At 46.4% G+C, this 24422-nt stretch overlaps 1 protein-coding gene across 2 annotated transcripts in view; it reads left to right on the top strand.

Moving 5' to 3' along the window:
* Nucleotides 1-24422, top strand: part of SMC6 (Structural maintenance of chromosomes 6) — an 89547-nt gene that overhangs the window by 26766 nt on the left and 38359 nt on the right. For both annotated transcript variants that reach the window (XM_070540830.1, XM_070540829.1), the window contains exons 10-14: nt 900-1300; nt 7797-7975; nt 16417-16598; nt 22258-22362; nt 22962-23164. In XM_070540830.1, the coding sequence (XP_070396931.1) occupies nt 900-1300; nt 7797-7975; nt 16417-16598; nt 22258-22362; nt 22962-23164 (1070 nt within the window). The remainder of the gene's footprint in view (nt 1-899; nt 1301-7796; nt 7976-16416; nt 16599-22257; nt 22363-22961; nt 23165-24422) is intronic.

Raw genomic sequence — 24422 nt, 5'->3', positions numbered from 1 at the left:
AGTGGCCAATGGCTGAATGGGGCCCGTTCTGGCGGGAATTTGATGGGAAAAGTCGCCTCTTTCAAATGAGACCAAGATGTCCGCGCTAGCGCACGTGGAAGAGCAGGCGCGCGTTTCGGAAAATATGCCGTTTCAGCGCAAGTTCCACCTGAAATTCAGCTAGTACATGTCGTATAAGGCGTCACTGCGGCTAAAATACTGATGTTATCGGTATGAAATTAACAATATAGATGCAATAATAGCTGTACATTCCAAAAATGCAATAAAAAAAATCGAGTTTTTTTTCGCGATTTTTGGTCGCCACAACCCGTGTCCCCCCTTTTAAGAAGTCTCTCCTAAGCATTTCCTCTTGGGCGGTGTCACAGCAATGCCGGTCGGAGGCACCAATGCGTGATCTGGCACGCTGCTGAGAGCATTGTTAGAGCGCAGTATGCTCGAATTAACTATCGCAAATGCTTGTGCATTCGAATTACTGGCCGTTTTTGACTATTGGAATACACATAACTTTGACGGGACCACAGCATCAGTTTGAATAAACTGGAAGTTCGAATTAATGAGACTCGACTGTAATGAGGTTTGACTTATTTACTGGAAGTACTTCTTCCTGTACAAGTCAGGAAATATTGAGGCCCTAAAGGGACATTCAGGCCCTAAAGGAGATTCAAATTGAGTAGTAGCAGCAGGACCTTCGATGGAAGCTCTCTACGTACTATCCTATATTATGAATATGCAGAAAACAATGATAGACTTTTAGACAAGCACTCTGTCAATCTAAGTAAACCTAATAATTTCTCTTAGTGTCCTTTGAAAAAGAGCGAGTCATAATTTTAGCCTAAAAGCATTATGAAACCCCTTGGTTGTTGTTTGACATGTGCATTTCTTGGTGCATATGTTTTCAGGAAAAGGTCCACACACACGAAGAGGTGCGCAAGAGTCTTCAGGACGAGCTGAACGAGGCACTCGAGCGCGTCCAAGAGGTGCAGCCGACCATTCTGTCGGTACGCAAGGAGTACACGATCAAAAAGGACCAGCTCCGCGAGAAAGAACAAGCGACGGCACGTGTTGATCGTGATCTGGTGGCAAAGCGCAAGGAAGCCGAGCTCGTTAGAGGCCGGATTGAAGAGCTGCGTGCGTTTGACCATGGCAAGCAGGCTGAGGAAAAGGCACAGCGTGAGGCGCAGATCAGAGACCTGGAGGCGAGAAAGGGCGAGCTGCGGTCGCGTCTCCGCACGTCCGAGCACCACTGCGAGCAGGTCAAGGCGTCGGTGGACGAGTGCTCGGCGAAACTGCAGGGCATGAAGTAGGTTTTCATTGAATAGGGTCTTTTGGGCTAAATGACGGTAAAAAAAATTATGCAGACCCCCTGCACTGTGGAAATCAATGTTATGCAAGGCGTTCTGCAGGCAGCCGGCTCTACAGATTCATTTGGGGTACTGCAAAGTGTTACAGTAAAAGCTCGTTAATTTGAATTCTTGAGGGACCCTAAGAAAATTCGAATTATACAACATTTGAACTAATTAAAGTCGGAGAAGACCGCTCAGTTAAGGCCCATATATAGTCCGGTGTAGCGTGAGCGCACGCGCACACGCTTGCTCACGCTACATCACGTTGGCGAGAACAATAATGTCTATAGTTCGACGCACTGGCGCAGCCAATGTAACCAGACGCGGCCAACGCGGTCTGATGTACCCGACGTCGAGATGGCTCTTGCTCCATTTGCACGTTTTTCGCGCCAATTGCGCCGACCCACAATGCATTGCGTGAAGAGGAAAGGTGCCCACTCTGCTTTGCCAACGGTCGCAGATAGCCGTTGAAAGCAGCGCGTGGGTTGAGGATTGTTCTGCGCATGCTCCAAAGAGAGAAGCCAATGGCGTGCGCGTCAAAGTATACAGGGGATGGCATTTCAGCTGGCGGCAGCGCGTGACTGACCACAAACGACACTCGCCTGTGTGCCAAGAACGTCGGACTATAAACGCCCTTTAAATAAAGGTCACTTTATAGTCTGACGAGTATTGACACATGTGCACGCGCATCATGGCGACGCCACACCAGCGAAAGCGCCCTCTGTAGTCTGACATGAGGCAGGGCCATATCCGGCGTCCATCGACGTTCCCCGGCTGCAACCGGCGCGAGATGCTGCATTTTACACCGGCCGGGTCACCCAGAATGCACTGGTGGCAGTGCTTTCGCCTGCACATTGCAGCGAGCTCACAGTTTCTTATCATCTCAAAACTCCTAGATTCGTACAAAATGCGCATGCGTCTAGGCGGTGCATTCGGTGCACTATACAGGGGTTGGTTTTCGCGCCAGTTTTACGTGATGAACATGGCGTCGCCAACCTCTGCTGACGCTCACACTGCATCGGACTGTGAAGTGGCCTTAAACAAAGGGACACAGATAGAAAGTGCGGCAATACCAGCATCGCCAACGTGCTCCCGCACACTAGCACTCTCCCCATCCACGGTGGTGCAGGGTTCGAATTGTCGGTGGCGGTACGGATTTCAGCGTGAATTAGAAGGTTGCGTTACATGTTGTTTTCAATTCATTGTTGGACAGACCACAGCGGCTACTTCGAATTATCCATTTGTGTAAGACAAGTGATAGACCGATTACATATACATATAAAACATACAATCGCAATCTGCACCAGGGAACGGCAGTGCGTTTCTCTTATCGCCTACTAAAACTGGGCTACGCTTCCTATGGCACCATGTGTTGTGAAACAGATAGGCGAAGATGTTTATCGCAATAAGATTGGCGGTGATAGCTGTGAATGCCGCGTGCGACAACCCCAGAGAAGATTTGCTGGCACCGAAGTGAGAAACTGAGTGTGTGCTGGCATTTTCACGCGAGACAGGCGGGCGAGTATTGCGGTAAGGCCGTGGCGGCGGGCAGCTTTATATTGTACTCGATCACGTGCGCCTCGCGTATTTTCTTGTTAACACGAGATCTAGCAGCTGGGAAACGTATCATACAATCGCAGTTTGCCAATGCACTCAACGTTGGTGATGAAACATTCTGTTTTCCAGAAACATATGAACCGCTCAAGAATGAGCGTAACTTTACTGGGTAATTTTTTGAGTTCGGGATTGCAAACACTGACGCCCGGACAACGTACGTAGCAGGAACGTATCAGTGAGGTTCTACTGTACTTCCATTAATTCAACTTCGATTAATTAATTTTTTTTGGTTACTGTATTTGCATGATTCTACCGTGCCCCCAATTGTAAGACAGTTATATTACTGCCCAGTAATTTAAAAAATTAGTTTGGTGCTGATTCTATTTCGAACATCTAGTAACGAAACCTGATTTGGTGCGTACCAAGTTGAAATGATTTTATGGAACATACAAAGGTACACAGGCACGCACACAGCTTATCTTCGCGGCTAGTCACTATCGGAGTCCGACGGCACATCCTTTTCGCTGTCTGCCAACCACAGAATGTCATCTTCAGTCCCATCTAATGCATTAGACGTGCCAAACTTCTTGAAAGCTCGCGCAACCGTGTCTGTGAGAGGGCATTCCACTTACCATGGACTCGCCTTGCAATGTCTCGAAACAAATGCGAACGAAGGTATAAAGAAGTGTCTGTTCGATGGTATTGTGGCTAGCTATCTTGCAGTGAGATTCTTTTATTAAGAATTTGTTTTATTTTTGATTTTCAGTAGAATTAAGGTTGTACAGTCGCCGACCGATTTTCCGGACTCCGAAAATTCGGACATGCCCGATTATTCGGTCAGCTTCGCGGCACCGCCATTCTCCCCATAGACCATAATGTATAACAACTGCCGAAAGTTCGGACACCTTGCAACCTCTCGTCTGATTTTTCGGATACTCCTTGAGCCAACTCGGTCGAGAGCACCATGCACCGACTCTGACCGGTGCATGGTTCGACTTGCTGCACGCCAATTTTGATTTGAACGGAGCTTCCTTGCTGCCCCACGAAGTGGCGCTACTGGAAATTCCCGCTCATCATCATCGTTTCTGCTTGGTTCGATAGAGTGGCTCTGCAGCAGTTCCGGTTTCAGCTTAGTAAGCCATGTCAAGACAATCCAGCAGCTGATTTGTTTCTTCGCGCACGACGCTGCAAGCATGCCGCGTTTTTTCGCTTGTGTGACTGGTGTCGGCACGGTGGTGTTTGCTTTGTGTGCTGTGTCGAGGTTTCGGTGATCCAACGCGGCATACGGAAACATCTCGTCAAGTGTCTAATGGCGCCGACAGTGCCCGCGCAGACTGTGCTGCGGAATGCCGGCAAGCGGGTGCCGGGAGGCCTAAGATTTGTCGCCTTCCGATGTGCTCCCTACCGACGCGGAAAATGTTCTGCCGAGACTTGCGCAGTGGTTGCATTGCGATTCCGGACACCGTCTCATTGACAGTTTCACAGGTGCTGACACTGCTGTACTGGCATGCGCAGAACTCTACGACGGCGAGATCATTTGTCAAGTTTCTGCTGCACCGCCGGACGATGACCGAGTCGGAAGTTGACGCACCATGTGCTACGCTGCCGTCGCATGCGGAGCGTGTACAAGCAGTGACTGTGCTTTCAGCCGCCTATAGTGACCGTACGACCCTCTCCGAGATTCAGGCTTATCTGATTGCGCGTAAACGGAACAGCGTGCAACGGCGCATTCGCGATTTCTTCAAGCCTACTGCCGAGCCCGAATAAGTGCGTGGAAATAAAGGATTTCATTTTTTTTTTCATAATCTGCTTTTTCGGACACCTGTTTATTCGGACATTTCCGCAGTCCCCGTGAGGTCCGAATAAACGGTCGGCGACTGTAATATGCAGACAAATTTGAACACACTTTTTATTCAAAGAATACCAGCATCGTCCATTTAGCTGGCAGAGGGTACTGGGAATGCGCGTCTAACATGCCATCTCTCATCAAAAATACCTATTTTCATTCTGCCTTGGGAAAGCTTTAAAGCAAAACTGACAGCTCACCGGTGAATTATTATGGTATTTATGCAATTCTAACATGTCGCTTATAAGAAAATTTGTCTAAATCTGGTATGAAACCAAACTGCGTTTGCAACAGCCTAGCATCAGAGACAGCCTAGCCAATGTCACCGCCATTACCATCATAACATGGCAAGCATAGATGGTGACAGTATGAGTTGGCGCATAGCGTCATGACAACGACTCACTGTTTTCAGTCTGATTGCGAAAGCACATTAAAAAATAAGTTATCTCGCACTTTAAGCTAGTGGCAACAAGTCCCATCATGTTCTTGTTTCGGAGAATTGGATATGTTGCAGGACGAACTAGCCAAGTGGTTAGTCTAGGTGTGGGCCACCATCCCATCTGCAGTTGTTGCTGAGTTTGAGAAATCTAGAATAACAATGATATTCTGAGTTCCTTACGCGCTATATCATACATGCTGTGGACCGTATCGAGGATGACATGCTTGCCCTTCATAGAGGGCAATAAATAGCTGTCTAAGGGGGATGATGGTAAACATTAGGTAAATGAAGTTCCATTCTGTGAAGATCAAGATCACTTGTACCGGCCTTTCTTGTTTTTTTTATTTTTTTGCCAGAATCTGAGGCATGCAACATTAGTTTTATACTAAAAAAAATTTGGTGTGTTCAACTTCTACTTTGCTTGGGAGCTCTAATTTCATTTTTACATTAGCTTTGCACTTCGAACCCATGAGAAGTGGATGCGCATTTGATTTGGAGCCATGTTAGAATAGAGGCAAATACATTTACCTCTATATAATGAAGGCTGCGAAATCGGTAATTTGCTTCGTTACAAAGTCAACAACCGCGACAAAGAAATCCCGCGACAACAAAGTTCTCGCGAAAACGAATTATTTTCGTATTCGTATCGCCAGTCCCATAGGATTCAATGCATTTCGTACCTCTCGACAATTAATTCTGCATTAAAGGGACACTAAAGTGAAAAATGATTTCTTCTGCTTCAGTAAATTACCATTCTACAACACCAAAAACACCACTCTTTCAACGATAAGATGTTTGGTAAGCCAGAAAAAGCGCAAGAACGAAATACGGGTGGCGACGCCTACTTAAGTTCCCACACCTGGGGGCTGTGACGTCTTGGATTTTGATGGCATCTTCTAGGGCCTACTAATTATATATAGTGGTATGGATTGAATACATTGTGCTCTAAAGGAACCAGATACTATTAAACTTGGCAAGTGTCGGGAACCTTTATTCAGCCAACTCAGCCTAAATGCGAAAACATACTTTGGAATCCCTGACGTCACGCTGACGTACCGGCGCTAGGGTTTCGGCGCGAAATTCAAATGCTGATACTTGGACCTTCATTTTCTCATCTAATAATCAAACTATTTTTTTTAAATGACTGCCTGCAGGGTTCTCAAACAATGCTTCATTTGTCTAAACTGATTTATTATTTCGCTTTAGTGTCCCTTTAAGGAAGTTTGCTGAAGCGCAACCCAGCATATTACTATCTCATGCAAGGCTAGCAGGCTCCAAAATATGCTCGAATGAAATTACTTTGCATTAAAGGTGCATAAAATACCACCGCATTACACTTGCGTGGGCGCCACCATTGTTGTTTACAAAAACAACCAAGTGCCAAAAGCGATTGTGTGTGCTGGAAATGCTTCATGGCTGCCATCTTGTTTGTTGATCGCCCATTTGAAGCGCCATGCATGTTTCTAACGACATTTGACGACTGTTTCTGCACACCTAGTTCTGTACGTAATGTGTGCATCGGTGACAAAAATGCAGCAATAACAAGGAAACCCACGTTCTACGAATGTGGAATTGTTTATGGTGCTTGAGATGGTGGTCGCAGCATTGAGTGCCACTCATCGGGCTGTTATTGAGCGACCGTCCGGGAATACCCTTCCCTTGCTTCAAGTATGCCGGTTTCAATGCCACCCGATAAGCATCACATGCGGATTTGGCGCCCGCCTTATATTTGTGTAAAGGGGTCGTAATCTCCATCGATTGCCTTTGGGTATATACGAGATACGATCACTTTCGCACTCAGCACCGGATGCATTGGCGCCTATGGGTGTGTGCTCAAGAAATGCTGCTGCATGCATGGAGCACTGTTTATGTGCATCCAGTGCCAAGTTACGCAAAATCTCTCAAAAGTGATCGTGTCTCCGAAAGCAAGTGACCGAGAATACTGCTCCACAGTGCTGCCACTGCTGATCAATGCATGTGGCTCACTTTGTGCCGTCGGCATTGTAGTTCTATATTCTCGAGCAAAGCAACGATTGCACTGCGATTGTTTTGCTACCATGGGAATGATGGTCAATACATAGGTTTGTCTAACCTTTGTGCTTGTGGCTTCAAACGTTCTTGTGGTGTCATTTGTTGTGCTTGATCTTCCAAAATTATCCTGCACTTAGTTTTCTAGACATAGTAAAACAATAACTGTTTGCCAACATGTGAAATAATTGCAAATTATTGCATTTATAACACATTTTGTTGAAAATGATTACAACATCGCAAAGCCGTTTGAAGCGAGAAGGACAAAGTTTAGGCAAAACCATACTACCTGTCATTTGCGTGCTGGGATAACTGCCATGGTTTCAGCTTCCGTAAACACTAGCACCCACTAGTCATATTTTGTAGGAAATGGTTCAGAGCATGCCATAGCTATGAAAAGGCGGCCGTTGATAGATAGTGTTCATGTTATCCTTTTCATTCCCTTTGTGTCCGTGTTTTCTGCATGTAACATTTCAAACCATGAATTCTTACGATATGGGTCATTTTCCTGTAATTTATAACAATTGTGTTCTTTGTTTCTGTGGGCAGTATCGCATCTCCGCTTTTTTCCTTCTTTTTGCAGGGGTGAACAGCGTGAGCTAAAGGACAGCACGACGGCCCTGTCGACCTCCATCCAGAACTTGCAGGCCAGCAAAAAGAACAGCTTGCAGCGATTTGGCCGTCACGTACCCCAGTTGCTACGTGAAATAGATAGCGCCATGTCCAAGGGAAGGTTCAAGAAACGCCCCAAGGGGCCCCTGGGTATGTGCATGCCACTGTTCGTGTGCAAACCTCTCTGAGCTTCAATTGTATGTGCAGACCTTGTTAATTCAACGCCTGCCAGGCTGCGCAAAATCTTCGAATTGAGCACATTTTCGAATTACTCGAAAAGGAGTACAAATCCAGAAAAAGAAGGGCAACACTGCATGATACAAGCATGTCGCGTACCAAGCAATTCGCTTGTATGGTAGTACGCTGCACCAAGGGTAACAAGGCCGTATTCTTGGCCGATTGTATGTACAGTGAAACCTCGTTAAACCGTAGTTGGCCGGAGCTCGGAAAAAGTACGTACTAAACAATAGTACTGTTTAACCGAATAGCATGAGATCGCCCACTTACCTGTCGAAAACGGAACTCAGAGAGAGTGTGATGAAATGGGAAAAAAACATGCAGTATTTATTCACTTCAAGGGACAAAAGTGTTATTTTCGTTTGATGCCGCGGCGGCCTAGCACGACGACGACGACAGCGGCCTCAAACTTACTGAAGCTGCGTGCCAGCTTTTCAGCAGCCCCCTCTTCTCGGCAAACACTCGCATGGCAGATTCCTCGTTGGCGTTACGTATTCTCCGTGCACGTGCGCAGTAGTGCTGCAGAAGTCCCAGGGGTGCCTTTTTCATTGCCGGGTGCCGAAGTTTAGAATACTTTTCATTTGGAATAGAGTTACATTATCGCGCCCCTGTTCTCGTCTCGACGATTGCATTCATGAGGCTGACGTAACGCGCAGCTTATGCCACTGTTGGGCCTGAATCGCCCGTGCTGTCGCTTTCCGTGTCGTCCTCATCACTGTCGCTAGTCGACACTTCGGCAACAACACAGGCAACGATGGCGAAAAGTCGAACCTCGTAGCCGACATGTCTTCGCGGTCACAGCAGCGCTGCCGAGCAACTTCGCATTCCAAATGCCACACACTGTAGTCAACAGCAGATCCCTGTTGCGTGCCAGCGCCGGCTTCTTCGTGTCACGTTCGATAACACAGACGATGTCTAATTTTTCTTCTATGCTGAGCACCCGGCGTCTTTTTTATCCGAGCTTCGGAACGACGCGAGTCCTCGCTTGCACGACGCCATAACGCTCTCTGGCACGGCGTCGAAATGATGTTGATATGGCTTCACGCGCAAACGCACAGGGCGCTTGGAGGCCATTGTTCCAATCTCTGAGGCTTGTTCTGCCAGGCCGCCCGATGGAGACGGCGCACCGCCGTGTTCGCGCGACGAAAAGTTAAAACACTACGTTTTAACCGATGCGTACGCAATAAGCTGGTACGGTTTATGCGGGCACAAAACACATTATGTTCAATGGCCGCTGAGTCGGAGATTTGACTTTACTACTTTTAGAACGAAACTACTGTTTAAGCGGGTACGGTTTAACGAGGTTTTACTGTATTACAAAATTCGGGAAAGTCGCTGCTAGACGTATCAAAGTATGTGGCCGACGGTGCTCTTGGCATGCAATGCTGCCGGCTATATTCAAACACATCCACCACTAAGTCACGCGAATGTGAAACATTCCCAAATTGATCACCTGAGAATACCGCCCATGATCTCTTGCCTGCTAATCATGCACAGTGTCTCGGTCACCACCACTACACTCAACAAAGCTACTGTCGACGTTCATATACTATACTCAATAACTGTAGCTAAACCAGGTGCACGAGTGAGCTCATTATCGTCCAGGTCATCTCCTACTGGCGCCCTGTGGGTGACTGGCCGAGATGACTGCACGTCCACTTCCATGTTTAATGAAGCCCTGAAACGCTTTTTGAACATAGTAAAACAATGTTGCCAATCTTTCAACGAAGCTCCTGTGAACATGTGAGGCAAATATTATTGCATTAGTACATGCAACAGGGAACTTGCAATCCTGTTTCAAAAGTAGTGCAATGTTGTGATTGAAAGCACTTAGTCCACCAACACTATTGGCAGGTTTCGTGATCACAAAAACATTCTCACTAATAAATAACTGCTAATTCTGAGTTAAACTTCCAGATACATATGTGTGCAATCTCAAAAAAGACAGAAGAATTATTTAATCTTCACACTGCGCTTAACTGCATCTGCTGCATGCGGCCTCCGAGGTGGCAGTGGCATGATGCTTGGCATAGTCTACCGTGACCATCAAGGACTACTGCGATGACCCCTTTTACCACCGTGACACCAAACTTTTGGCCAGGGCTTTGCCCTCTTGACTTCTCCTCTCTGTAGCTTCCAGTGCACTAGCAGAGACGAAAGAAGAGAAAGCCGGGTATCGTTGCGATAACTCCACTTATAATTGAAGGATTGGAGAAAGTTTTGCGGGATGAGATACGTGGGACAACATACTTTAATCGCGGGGCCATTCTGTGATTAAAAGCAACGCCCGATTTTCTGACATACTTCATAATTCGGACGCCTTCGAGGCACTGCCATGTACTCCATAGAGTCAATGTATAAGAACGTCTGAAATTTTGGACGCAAAAATCCTTCGCCGTCCGATTTTTCAGACTTTTTGCCATGACCACAGGTCCGACGCAGCAGTGATCGAAGGCACCACCGCCACCATTTTGATTATCTCGCCGCCTCGAACAGGCACTCTTGCGCACGGATCCACTGGCAGCTGTAGCCACCACTGCGGCAACGCTAAGCCTAGCTACATCGAAGTATGCTACCAAGCTTCTTGCTCTTCAAGGGCTTGTTTTTTATTAAGACAATTTGCCGCTGCTAGCAATGGCGTTGACTCCGCCTTTGTAATCCTCGCGAATGACTTCGAAGGTTGGAAAACATGATGAGTTGCAAAATGCTGGTTTACGAAAGTACGCTTCGCCTCAATACAGCAGTGGTGCGCGGTGAAGTATACGTGAAGTATTGCGGTGAAGCATACTAAAAGTTGGAAGGAGCAGTTGTCACAGTACACAGTGTGTATTCCTTAATTTTACACGCGCGCGCCCGCCGTATCCTGTAACAGTACGAGCACTGATACACCTAATAAGAGTACTGGCAGGCCTTGAGAGCTATTTCGGATGTGCCTGTGGCGATTTGAGCCCTTGTGGGCAGTAAAAGAAGGCACGCATTTATTTTTTCCGGACTGTCTGATATTTCTGACATTTTCACGGCCCCTAGGGAGTCCAAAAAATCTGTCGTTGACTGTAGTTGGCAAAGTGTTTCAGGGCACGTTTTAAGTTGTTGGTAAAGCCTAGTTGGCCTAGCCCATCACTCCTGTCGCTGTCTTCGTCACCAACGGAAATGCACACGTGGCCAACATTTTTATGCGGTCGGGAATTGTCTGCATGCAACACACAAGCAGTGGAGAAAACGGTTACGGCACATGCAACACAGCTGGCATACAGTAGAACCTCATTCATATGTTTTAAAGAAAGTGAGAAAAAAAAGCACTAACCTAGATAATGTACGGTCAAGTCACCAAAAAAATTGACCCGACTATAGCTGAAATCTATGTAATGCGAAGCGTTGCGTTAGTTGTTGCAGCACAAGACACTGGCGGGGCCTGGTGCGGCTCAAGTGGCCCGAGATGCATGTTGTCGTTTTTACGGCTTCTGCTAGCTTACGTTTGCGCTCCTCGAATTTGGCCGGTGCCAGCCGTTTCTTCGAGCAGGGCATTTTGGCGGGACGTTTTAACGTGCCCACTCTGCACAAACCATTGCAGCACGAGTCGCAGACATGCATTGAGCTGGTAAAACCCAAGTGACCAGAGACACAACATTGTTGTTTTCCCATTGTGTAGTGCTTCAAGTCTGCGATGGGAAATGTAAACGAAATTGAGCTGGTGGTGGTGGCAGCAGCACAATATGATGCATAGGACGCTGCCAGAGGGACACATGATGTACCCTTTGCGCTGCCTGCAGCAGGGAACAGCAATGTGTTTGGGTTATCGCCCTATTAAATGTGGGCAGTACGCTTCTTACTGCCTGTATGCTGGGACACCGATAAGTGGGGATGCTTGTCGTAATAGGGTTGGTGGCCATAGCTGTAAATGTAGAACAAGAAAGGGCGCGCCTCACGCCTTTTCTTGTTAGCATGGAATCTAGTGGCCGGAATACATATACGATTGCAGTTCGGTTATCTACTGAACATTGGTGCCGAAAGATTGCGTTTTCCAGAAGCGTATGAACTGGTAAAAAAGTAGTGTAAGTGTATTGGGTAATTTTTTGTCTTCTCAATCGCAAACCAACATTGGCGCCAGGAAATTGTACGTAATGGGATCGTATCAATGAGGTTCTACTGTATTTACCCAGGAAAAACCATCGACGTAAAATAAAATCATGATGTTCTGACTCTTCTTTGCAGCAAATGGAAATATATAACATTAATGTGCACCACCACATAACAGAGGCACTTCGCTCATCTGTAAGGATTATCAGCACCCACACTACAGAATTGCTTGCTCAATCAGTGGTGTCTGAATTGCAGACCCAGCAATTGCATTCTTTATGATCTCGGAGGCCATGCATTTATACATTGCAAGCTCCGGAAGCAATCGGTGTCACTAATTTGAGGCATTGCAGGAGCCCAAAACTGCCATGGGGGCTATATACCTGACACTGCCTCTGAGATATTTAAAGCCAGAAGTGTGTTGCAGAATGCCAGTCTCTGAGGCCAACAACCAGAAACAAATTATCTGGATGGATGTGTACAGGCTTTTAATGTTATCTTGTTTAATTGGGATTACAAATTACGGTACTGCACAAATTCTATGAATTAACCGAGCTTTCAGATAAAGCTAGATCGGATTATCGAAGTTTTCCCGTATTCTTGCTAAACATGTCGCGAAATAAATGTCCTTTCGGGTGCCAAAAATGTCTAATGAAAATTGCATTTTGCCACAATTGTTGCAGCTTCAGGATCAGGAAAAGTACAGCTACGGAGTGCATTGAGAATTTAAAATTCTTTAAATGAGTTTTGTCAAGCTTGCAGAATCCGGAGTCCATGCAGAAACTCTCTACAGGAACACCCGTTCACATCGTTAACTATTTTATATCTAGCATACTAGGAAAGCACCTATCTTGCCATTTGAAAAATGTGCCTGATGTGTGGGGTTGTACGAATATATTCAGTGAAAGCCCAATAATTCGAAATCTCTTAATTCGAATTGACAGACAATTTGTACTGCTCTGTTGGTGCCGGCAAAGTCCTATGTGCAGTAAACCCTCGTTACATTAATGTGAATGGGATGGCGAAAAATATTTGATATAAGCAGTAATTCGGCAACCCAACAGGCGTGCCGCAACTTTGCTAGCGGCAGAATTCATGCCACTACACTCCGGATCATCAATCAACAGCCGCCAACGAGATCAGTCATAATCATCTGGGCACCAGCTCATCATGGCATTCCTGGCAACGAAGTCGCCAACCACGTGGCTCGAGATCTGACCCACCGAGCCGACGCCGAGGAATCTGAACCCGAGCGCACGCACCCTCTAGTCTCTTACCAAGACATCACACAACACTACAAGCTAACCCGCAGAACATATGCACCCCCACACAAGTCACTACCTAGAGAGCAGGAGCGATTCCTCCGAGCTCTACAGGTTAATACATTCCCCCACCCAACCAGAAATCACCTCATAGACCCTACAAAATTCTCTCCGCAATGCCGCTTCTGCGCAGAGCCCGGGTCCCTCAGGCACATAGTAGGGGGTTGCAGAGCGGCACAATTAAATCATCCGAACCCTTACCCCACTAACGAGCTTTGGGAGAGAACCTTGGCCAGCTCCGACCTCGAGGATCAGCAACGGCTGATTGCGAGGGCCCAGGACACGGCCCGAGCTCAAGGCATTCTGGAATGAGGACGCCTCTCCCAAGCTTCATTCACCGAATAAAAATGTTTATTCTCTCTCTCTCTCTCGGCAAGCGCGACTACTTCATAAAAGCTGAAGAAGTAGAGCTGAAATGGCACAACTGCGTGGTGATCTAATACTGATGTCACAGGGCGAATTTTTGATTGCAATTAAGCCAGATCAGGATTGGATTTCTTAGTTGCGATTGGCTCCTTTGCTTGGTTCTTGGTTCGGGCGGCTTTGGGCACGCTGGTCTTGCAGACGGTGACACAGAGTAACATTTGTTATTTCCACTGCACGCTAGTTTAACAGCACTACCACCGCTTGTCGCTGATAACTTGCAGGAGCACCATGGAGCAAAATGAGCAAGTGATGCAAAGTTTCACAATTGCAGCAGTTTTCAGAAAATAGTTTTCTGGTTGCTTTGTGCAGTAGATGACACACTACCCTGTCGCAGTTCACCATGTAGCATTGAAGCTAACACCAAGGCTCGGCCCACTTTATGCTGCTAGTTGGCATCGTCACACCTGCCAACTCTCCCGAATTCTACGTTAATTGGATGAATTTGGGCTTGTTATACGATTTTACAAACCTTGCATCAAATTAACGGTTCCCTAAAACATCTTAACACTGTTGAAAGACGGGACATCGCAAGATTGAAAACTAGCGCATGCAAGAACAGAAATTGCGCTGGTACCTGTGCCTCTCTTGTAGCAGTGCAAGACGCCATATACCAGAAGGGGACTTGCTCCGACAAAGTTTACTCGGCACATTACCAAAGCAGGTGAAATTGGCAGCAGCAAAGTCTCTAATAGTTGCTAATCTCAAAATAATGTTGCTGCTCTGTGACGATTCAAGCTTGCTACTGCTTGTGTGCTGCATCTAAAGGTAAATCATTGTTAATAAAGTTTGTATCGGACAAGTGTATGCTAAGAGCAAATATAAATGTGTTATTCCCCTCCCTTTTTGTGTCCATGATATTTTTATAAATTTTCGAAGTTCACAGGTTGGCACTTATGCATTGTACAGGGTGTCTACCAACCGGGAAAACCGGGAATTGTCAGGGAATTTGAATAGTCTGGAAATACTCAGGGAACTTGTGCTTCTATCAGGGAAAATTAGCTGTAACATTATTGAAAGGGAACGAAAGTCCTGGTAATGCTGGCTCCAGTAACTAAGGAATTGCAACGAATCTCGTTGACACCGTGTCATCAGCACAATGTATTGCCAGAGTAGTTAACGGCTGATTTTTCCCGACACCCGATTTTTCGGACATGCCCGAAAATTCGCACAGCTTTGCGGCACCACCACATACTCCATATAGTCAATGTATATTGCCCTGACTGCAGATCTGAAATGGCATTAATCAAAGCCACCACTGCCGCCATTTCGGTTATCTCGCTGCCTCTAACCGGTGCTCTCGCACGCAGATCCGCTGGCAGCCGTAGCCACCACTGCGGCAATGTTAGGCCTAGCTCCTTCTATGTTCTCTATTAAGCTTCTTGCCGTGCGGTGCCGTGTTTTTCATTGAAAGAATTCGTTGCTGTCAGCAATGGCACCGACTGCGCCTTTGTAATCCTCAGGATTGGCTTGGAAGCTTGCAGAGCGCTACGCGTTGCGTAATGCCAGTCTCCGAAAGTTAGCTTCGCCTCAATACAGCATTGTTAGGCAGTGAAGCAGAACAAGCATGGGAAGGGGCAATTGTCATGGGACACAGTATGTATTCCTTAATTATACATGCGTGCACCTCCCGTCTCCTGTCACAGTACGAGCACTGATATGCCTAATAAGTGTTCTGGTCAGCCTTAAGAGCTTTTTTGGACATGCCTGCGGCAATTTTAGCCCTTAAGAGCAGTTAAAGATACGCATTCATTTTTTTCGGACTACCCGATTTTTCGGATATTTTTGCAGCCCCTAGGGAGTCTGAAAAATTGGACGTAGACTGTACAACTGACGAAGAGGATGCTTCAAATGATCCATGGGGTGAAAGCATGGCAGAAGGAGAATGAGAACAGAAAGGACCGATGCACTGAGGAATTAACGGGAAAGGAAGCATGCCGCCGCCTCTTTGAAGGAGCTTGAGCTTTAAAAACAAAGTGTTGGCTGACGCCAAGATGCAGCTGTCCCTCATCCAAACCAAAATAAACTCTTTAAAGCAGTTAAACCCAACACTGAGATGTGGTGTACGGGCTGAGAGTATGTCAGGACAGATGAGATTGGCTTCCCAGCTGCTGAGAAAGAATCTTAGTTGCGACAAAGTTCAGGCTTCATACCGATGAGCTTGCTATCAATTCCTTTTCATTGCATCTCCTTTTCATTCGTATTTGAAAATATTCCGACTCAATTTGGAATGGGTTTTACCACTTTTTTCGCTGTGCATTTTACTAACACCTTCCTTCTGTTTTCTTTTTAAATAAAATAGATGCTGCTCCTTACTATTCAAAGTGGATTCATTTCATTTTTTGTTTCAACATGCTTACTAGAGAGTGACAGCATCGGGCAACGTGGTGTCAGCCTGTCTTGACATAAAACAAAGTTCTGGCTCATTCAGGGAATTTTGCAAAGGTGCTCAGGGAAAAACCGGGAAAACTTGGGGAATTTGGAAATGTCAACTTGGTGGCACCCTGATTGTAGCTTGTTGTATCATTGTAGGATCACTGATAAAGCTGAAGGATCAGCGCTGGGACCTGGCCACCGAGTGCTGCCTTGGAGGCCTCCCGTTCGCGTTTTTGGTGGACAATGACCAGGATGCCAAGACTCTGCGGCAGATCATGTCTAAGGTCATGGGTGCTGATCGTAAGCCATCCATCATCACTAGTTCCTTCATGGGAACTGTGAGTCAATGTTCATTTTCATCTGGCATGTTGCAAAGCGCTGTCCACATATATCTACCGTGTTTACTCGCATAATGATAGCACCTTATTGTAAAAAAAATTGACGCAAATTTAGGGGTGCGATCATTACGCAGGTGTAAATTTCCAGCAAAAAGAAAACTTTGTTTTTTCATCCCACGTTTGCTGCGGGATGAAAACGGGTCAACGAATAGGCGGCTGCTGCTTTAACAGTGCAGGACACCAAAACAAAAATGGCGGTCGGCGGACCAAGCCGAACGCGCCGAATGCAGTTCTTTTTCTTCTCGTGAGTACATTACGCGCATTGAAACAGTTTATTTTGTATCAGTAATGAATAATATCATTACTGTCCGCAAGTTTGCGGCAATAACATAGCCATGTCCACTTCGAGGGGACAGAAACAGCGATGGGCACACTTAGCTACCAGTGACAGAAACCCATGGCGGGTACACTGCGGAAACTGCGGCATTTGTCTTCACTACTATCCTAATACGGCACGCTTCCGCTTAGGGTGGGTGAATATCTTAGCTATGTTACAAGCGTAGGTGTATGAATAGGGTACACTTGTAACGTATCAGTGTAAATGTGGCTACTATTGTTACCGCTCGCGATTTGGTGCGTGCCCGCGAGTGCAGACAAGAAGAATTGAAAAGCGCCTCTTTTGTTGCTGTTGACTACAACCATTATAAACCTACAAATAATAAAGCCAAGGCAAGTTTGCATGTAGCTTTTTCTTTATGGAAGTGTGGAAAGGGATGAAAGGAATGAAATGGGCCAAATGCTTAAGAATATTTGGTGCGTGCAGACCGCTTGGTATGTCTTGAAGAGTCGTTCACGTAGCATTCCACAGCATTCGACAGATGGTAAGCATGGTAAGCTAGACTTGGCACATTATTGTATTGCATATTATACTGTATTAGGAGCATGTTGTGTAGGTGATTGTGTGTAAGGTCAACAACAAAATTTTACGGAAGAAAAGATATGAAGAAAAGCTGAATATAGAGGAATATATGAGGAATAGCTAGACTTGGCACATTATATATTGCACATTATACTGTATTAGAAGCATGTTGTTTAGGTGATTGTGTGTAAGGTCAACAACAAAATTTTACGGAAGAAGAGATTTCAGGAAAAGCTGAATATCTGCACAGCCTCACAATGCAACCTAATATTTGCATTTACAGCCTCTACCAGTGTATGTGAACTACATTGTGATGTTCGGTTTTACTGGCTACTGTAACAGGCTGCTTGGAAATTAAAATTTTTCTGAGATCTGTGGTTTGCATACTTCTGTGGTGGATTGTGCATGTATTGAGGCAGTTAGACAAGCACGGTAATTGGCACATTCGTTACGGAGGACCAGGGTATGTTTTGCAGCCATCAGAATTCTATGTGCTACATTGAAATTACATGCCAGAACCATTGTGAGGCATGTCATAGTGAGGGACACCATATGAACTTTGACCACCAGAAGTTCTATAAGCCTGCATCCAATGCATGGTACAGAAGTGTTTTTTTTTTACATTTCGGCGCTCTTGGAATGCGACTGCGTGGCCGTAATTGAACCCATGACCTCATGTTCGCTCAGCCGTGCATTGCCACAAGACTTACTGTGGCAGGTCTGTGCTACAGCGCTCTCTACTTGTACAGCGATGCTACATATAACGATGTATCGGTTATAACGATGAGTCAACTTGAGAGTATTAGGGCTATGAGGAAAAAGAACCATGTGTAATGACATGTTATTCACTGCGTATCAGATATAGTGATCAAAATTTTTCGTCTTAAAGTAACGATGCCGACACAGGGTAAAAAGTTCGCCTATGCGAGTTCGTATCTGCCACCATTACTGTACAGCGCGTCCCACCACCCGCCCACGTGGCGATTGTGACATCCACAAAGAGTATCGTGACTCAGCGTGGCACAAGATGGCGCCAGCTGCTTTGCGTCTGCGTCGCCCACGGTTGTGCTGTGCCTGTCCAACGAGAAGATGGCGATAGGGAGGGAAAAAAAAACAGCGAAGCAGCGTTTGCTCTTTCTACAATCTCTCTCTGGGCGAGTGCTGAAATGCACCGCAGAAGCAGTGAGCCCAGTTAGAAGATGGCGCGAACAAAGCCCAAGGCTGTGCCACTTAAACGAAGCTGAAAATTTTGCAAGACTCGAACAACTAGCTCACACCTTTTATGATACCGACGATTCTGAAAACCGGGAGCACCGCGATCATGAAAGCTGGAACCAGTGGCTGTGTTGATCAATGTTTCGAAAAGGCAGGCTTTGTGCGCCAGGGCGAAACCCCCCAATGGGTGAAGTCAACACGGTGGAAGCTGCTGACATTATGGAGCTCTGGGAGCGTGTCGCTACTGACTATGAAAGAGGTGGTGCTTCAGTGGAGGCGTTTCTGAGTTCACACAGTGGGGCGTTGTTCTGCAAGGAGATCTCTCACAGACAGCGGCGTTGTGTGACGGAGGTGATGACAGCAGCGGCAGTAACGACGCGATTGACAGTGGCCCGTTTGACACAGACTTCAATGTTCGCGCAAAGTACGCTGTCGCCGATCGAGTCACTCATTGTTTTCACACAAGCTAAATTATTGCCGCCAGCGTTAGCGCAGCAGCTGAACGCGATGCAGTTGTGAATCTGAAACTCCCATGAAAGGAAGTGCAGAGTTGGGACTATTTGAATGCGCCTAATGCTTGATCTGCTGCTTAGAGGTACAAATAATTTTTTTCACAGCCTACTTTCTGCAATCTATATTTTTTTTTTAAGTAAGTGGCAAATTTGATTTCGGAACTACAAAGATGTATTCGGCCGCTTTTTTCTTTCTGGCAGTTCATATATAGCAATGATCGGTTATAACGATCGTATTTTTTGTTCTTCTGTATATTGTTGTAATTACAGTCGAACCCGGATATATCGAACCCGCATATTTCAAGTTATTGGCTATATCAGGCACACAGATTACCCCCTTGAATATACTATGTAAAAGTATAGGACAATTGCGTAGTATATCGAATTCCATTTTCGTCAAGCATTCGATATATCGAACGCCGTGCCGCGCCCCTGGAAGGTGCGCTTTTCCCAAAGACATTCGTTTCTGGTCCTCAGGGGAAAACATTACGTAGAGTCAGTCAGCAGGCTCTTCCTCTGCGCATGCGCAGCCGTCGCCTAGCGACGAAGACGCAGAGCCTTTCCCCCGTTCTTGCGCCCAACTGGCGCGAGCTCTCTCGCTCCTCCTCTACCGCCGGCGTGTGCATTGGGCAAGGGTATTGGAGCTCAGCGAAGAGAGTGTGCGGCATGGAGACGCGGCGACGTTTCCAAGCCATGCTTCCTGGGAAAAGGGAGAGAGAGAGATTGAGGGGTCGGCACGGTCGCTCGTGGGCCAGGGGAGACAAGAGAGCCAGAGAGGGCTCAAAAAACGAACACAGCGCTTTCGACGGCATATTCCGCCGATCTTTCTCCCCACTCTCTTCTTTTTTTTCCCTTTGTCATTCCTTCACAGCCTCGTTGACTGCTGCTCGAACAGGCTTCGCTCGGACTGCTCCATCTGGGCATCGCGCGTTTTGTTGTGCGTACCTCTGTTTCAACGTGCCGTGTGTAGCGTGTAAGATTCTGGTCATCTGGTGAGCTGTGGCATCCGCAGACATAAAAAAGAGGAAGAATCTGGACTTTGCAAGAAAGCTTGAAGTAATCCGGCATGTCAAGAATGGAGAAGAGAAGTCCTCCGTGGCAGACGCATTTGGCATTCCGCGGAGTACTTTAAGTACGTTGTTAAAAAACAAGCAGGACATCAAGCTTAAAGCAGGTGAGGAAAGTCGCTCGGGAGCGTGTCGTGTGCGCCCTGTTGCTTTTGACAAAGTGGAGAAGGCACTCTATACGTGGTTTCTTGAAATCCGAGCGAAAAATATTCCCGTGGGTGGCCCGATGGTAATCGAAAAGGCCAAATGGTTTGCTACGGCTCTTGGTGAAGAGTACTTTTGCGGTGGCACTGGATGGCTGCAACGGTTTAAAAACCGCCACGGCATTGTAGGAAATGCCATTTCAGGCGAAAGTGGTGCTGTCAGCAGCCAGGAGATGCAGCAGTGGCTTTCTGAGGAGTGGCCGAAGATCACTGAGAAGTTTTCGCCTGCAGAAATCTTCAATGCAGACGAAACTGGTCTCTTTTGGCAAATGTTGCCGAATAAGACACTCGCTCTTCGTGGAACCTCATGCCATGGCGGTAAAATGAGCAAAGTGCGTGTGTTGGTGCTGCTTGCAGCCAACATGGATGGCTCGTGCAAGCTACGGCCATTTGTGATCGGGAAGAGCAAGTCACCGTGCTGCTTGAAGAACTGTAAACAGCTTCTCGTATGCTACGGCTGTAATAGGAAGGCCTGGATGACACGTCAACTTTTTGATGAATGGCTGCAGGCTTGGGACGCTGAGTTGGGCAAGTCGGGCTGCCGAGTTTGCCTTCTGGTTCGGCCCATCAAACGACTTGCAAGCTGCAGCACATCGAATTGAAGTTTTTCCCGCCGAACACCACAGCGAGACTGCAGCCCCTCGACCAGGGTATCATAAAAGCATTCAAGGTAAGCTATCGGAAGTGACTTATTCAGCGACTCCTCATAAACCTTCGCATGGGAACCGATCTCAAGATTGACCTGCTCGGGGCGATCCAGATGATTACCGGCACTTGGGGCAACGTGAAGCAGGCCACAGTAGCCAACTGTTTCGGCAAGGCAGGCCTTGAAGTGACTGGAGATGAATGTCCGGAAGCTTTAGATGACGATGAGTGCTTAGAGGACGCATTCCGCGACTTATCCAATTTTCCCGGCGCCGTCCCGTTTGAAGTTACTGTTGATGACTACATTAACGCTGACAGCGAAGTTCAAGCGGTAGCCAACCTCGCTGATGAGGACATTGTGGCTGGAATAGCTGGCGCTCAAGACAGCGATTCCAGCGACGACGAGAGCAACTGTGTTTTCGAAGAAGCGCGTCCGTGCGCAGCCACTGAATTGGCGTCAGCGTTCAGCCTGATTTGGCGCTGTTGCGGTGAAAGGGAAGGTACTGGGCTCTCGCACCTGTACCGTCTCGAGAAGATTAAGACTAGTGTTTTAAACTTCATTTCCCAGAGGAAAAAGCAGCCCAAAATTAGTGATTTTTTTTTCTCCATGAAATAAAGCGCTTTCATATTGTGTGCACATGCTATGTGATTCGCGGCTGTTCCACTCGGTAAGCCACAATTTTTTATGATCACGAGTGCTTTTTTGGCCTATATCTGTATATCGAATTTTCACTGTATCGAACTATTTTCCGATCCTTGTCGAGTTCGATATATCCGGGTTCTACTGTATAAGTGGACAACACTGTACAGTGAAAAACAGGTTTCTTTGTGTGTAGCCAGATTTTTCCTGTTATAAAATACAACAACACTTTTGAGTGGATTGACAGTGAATGAGCAGTCTACACATTGTAATACCATTTGTATATAGAAGTCTCTAAAGAAAATGGTAATGACGTACCACACGGCAGTGTCATGTTCTATGCTGTGACCTTTCGCTGTCATCGAGCTGCAGGTTGCATCCATGCTCATTGCAGCAGTTTGGCTTTTCTGACCTCACAGTTTCCTTGCATTCTCTCTTCTTTTTTTTTTTTTCACCAGGTTTACAACTACAGTTCCAAGGCGATGCGCTCGTCGAGATATCCTAACCTTCTAGAGAACCTTGAAATTGAAGATCCTGATGTGACCAACTGCCTTATTGATCAGGTGATTGTCACAGTGACCCATGGTTTTTCTCTTGTATGACTGCTTTCTTTCCGATGGGGAGGGGGATGTAATGGTCGCAATATTCTGCCTGTTTTTTGCTGCATCAGTTTCGTTTGTACAAGAAAGCTTACATCAAAACTGTTGTTTTGGTTATACTGTGGTTCCGCTTATAGTGCAGAAATTCGTAACTCTGGTGACTTACGTTATAAGCGGTGTATGCTGTAGTAGAAAAGAAAGACCGCAACAAGCACACTCCTCCAGCACTGACAAAATGGCTGTCATCTATGTTGTAGAACACCAAGACTGAATCAATGTGACCTTCGAGGTGCCGAAGAAGTGCCAACATCTGTGTAGTAAAACAAAAAAAGAGAGATAACTGCTGATTTTAAATGCTAACACTGCTGCCGGCTATGCAGTAGAACAAAAAAAAAAAACTAAGTGAACATGCTGAACTAGCATGTAAGCTATAGCTATGAAAGCGGTATTATTGACATTGACGAGCTAAGCTTGTCCGAAGCAAAATTAGCCAGGATCGCATTGACTAGCTGAGCTTGTCCGCAACGATTAAGGGGTTAATATGTGACCTTGTGATCTTGCAGAGGTCGTTGGAGAAGATAGCGCTCATCGACACCAACAATGAGGCGAGAAACGTCATGATGAATGCTGCAACCATTCCGCCAAATTGCTCGGAGGCCTTCACGGCACAGGGCGATCAGTTGTTCCCGGCACCCGACTTCCGCTACTACTCTTCCAACAAGCAGCGGGCCGAATTGCTAAAGGAGAACGTGGATGACCAGATTCGGTGTGTTCCTTTTCTTCGGTGCTCTGCTTGGTGTTGGTTTCATTCAGGCACTGCTTGTACCATTGTACACGCCATGGTAACACTTCAAAATTTGAAGTGCCAAATGACGATACTGATCTTCACAGGAGTACTGACATGATGTCTAACTTGTATTTTTGTGGTCATATTTTCGTGGGCTGCATAACGAGCGATGTTATGAAAAATGTTGAGCATAATTCCAAGAGACAGGAAGACAGCAGTTTGGATTAGAGAGCAAAGGGGGTAGCTTGGCATGCATGTAATGCATAGGGCTGATGATTGCTTATCTACTGGAGTTACAGAATGTGTGCCAAGAGAAGGGAAGTGCAGTCAATGATGGCCGAGAATGAGGTGGTGTGATGAAATCTCAATATTTACAGGTATTAGATGGTGTCAGCTGGGGCAAGGCAGTGCTTATTGGAAATCGCTGGGAAATCTCTGCTGTGGAAATAAATAGGCTGATGATCCTGCTGAGCTTTTATGGTAAATGAAGGTTCAAGCTCCTAAACCCCAGAAAGAAATAGTGGCAAGTGGTGTTAGAGTGCTCTGAACTGATTACTATGATATTGTACTTATTCAATTATAAGGCGTGGCAAGGGTGCAGTTGGAGGCCTAATACAAGAACACTATACAAAATGCTATACAATACAAAATGCATGCTGTTATAAGGCGTCGTAAAGAAGGCGGCATATTATTACTCGGCTAGGTTATCCCGAAATGCGGAATTGCTAAAACAGCAAGAATGCAAAATGATGACCATGAAGTTTATAGGAAGGGAGCTTCAAGACCTTGTAGTGTGGCTTTATAGTATGGCTTTATAGTGTGGCTTCACGGCATCTTCGCATGCGCTGCCGTCTAGTTTACTATAAGGCGAAACTCATGTATGTGATGACGGCTGACTTCGAGGCTAAGGATTCTGGGGGAAAAATCTATCCTTATATTCGAATAGTTATCGTACTTGATTCTGCAAACCAGTTTTAGTTTCATTCTCCAGGTAGTGGATACATCATGATGTCATGATTGGCTGGTTCTCTCCATTTCGGCAGTTGCTATGTGGAAGCGACGCACAGCGTTCTTGTTTGTTATTGCACCAGCAATTATATGGATACTGCAGGAAAATTTATGCCATCGCCATCACCGTGAGGTTCTGTCTGAGGTCCAGGTGTGGTACAGTCACAGCCATATGCTGTAGGTGTGAGGGAAAGTGTGCTAGGGTGAGCCAAGAAGGATGTTGGCTTGA

This window comes from Dermacentor albipictus, chromosome 6 (assembly GCF_038994185.2).
Source record: "Dermacentor albipictus isolate Rhodes 1998 colony chromosome 6, USDA_Dalb.pri_finalv2, whole genome shotgun sequence".
NCBI classification, from domain to species: Eukaryota; Metazoa; Arthropoda; class Arachnida; order Ixodida; family Ixodidae; genus Dermacentor; species Dermacentor albipictus.
This window is presented reverse-complemented; position numbering and strand designations above follow the sequence as displayed.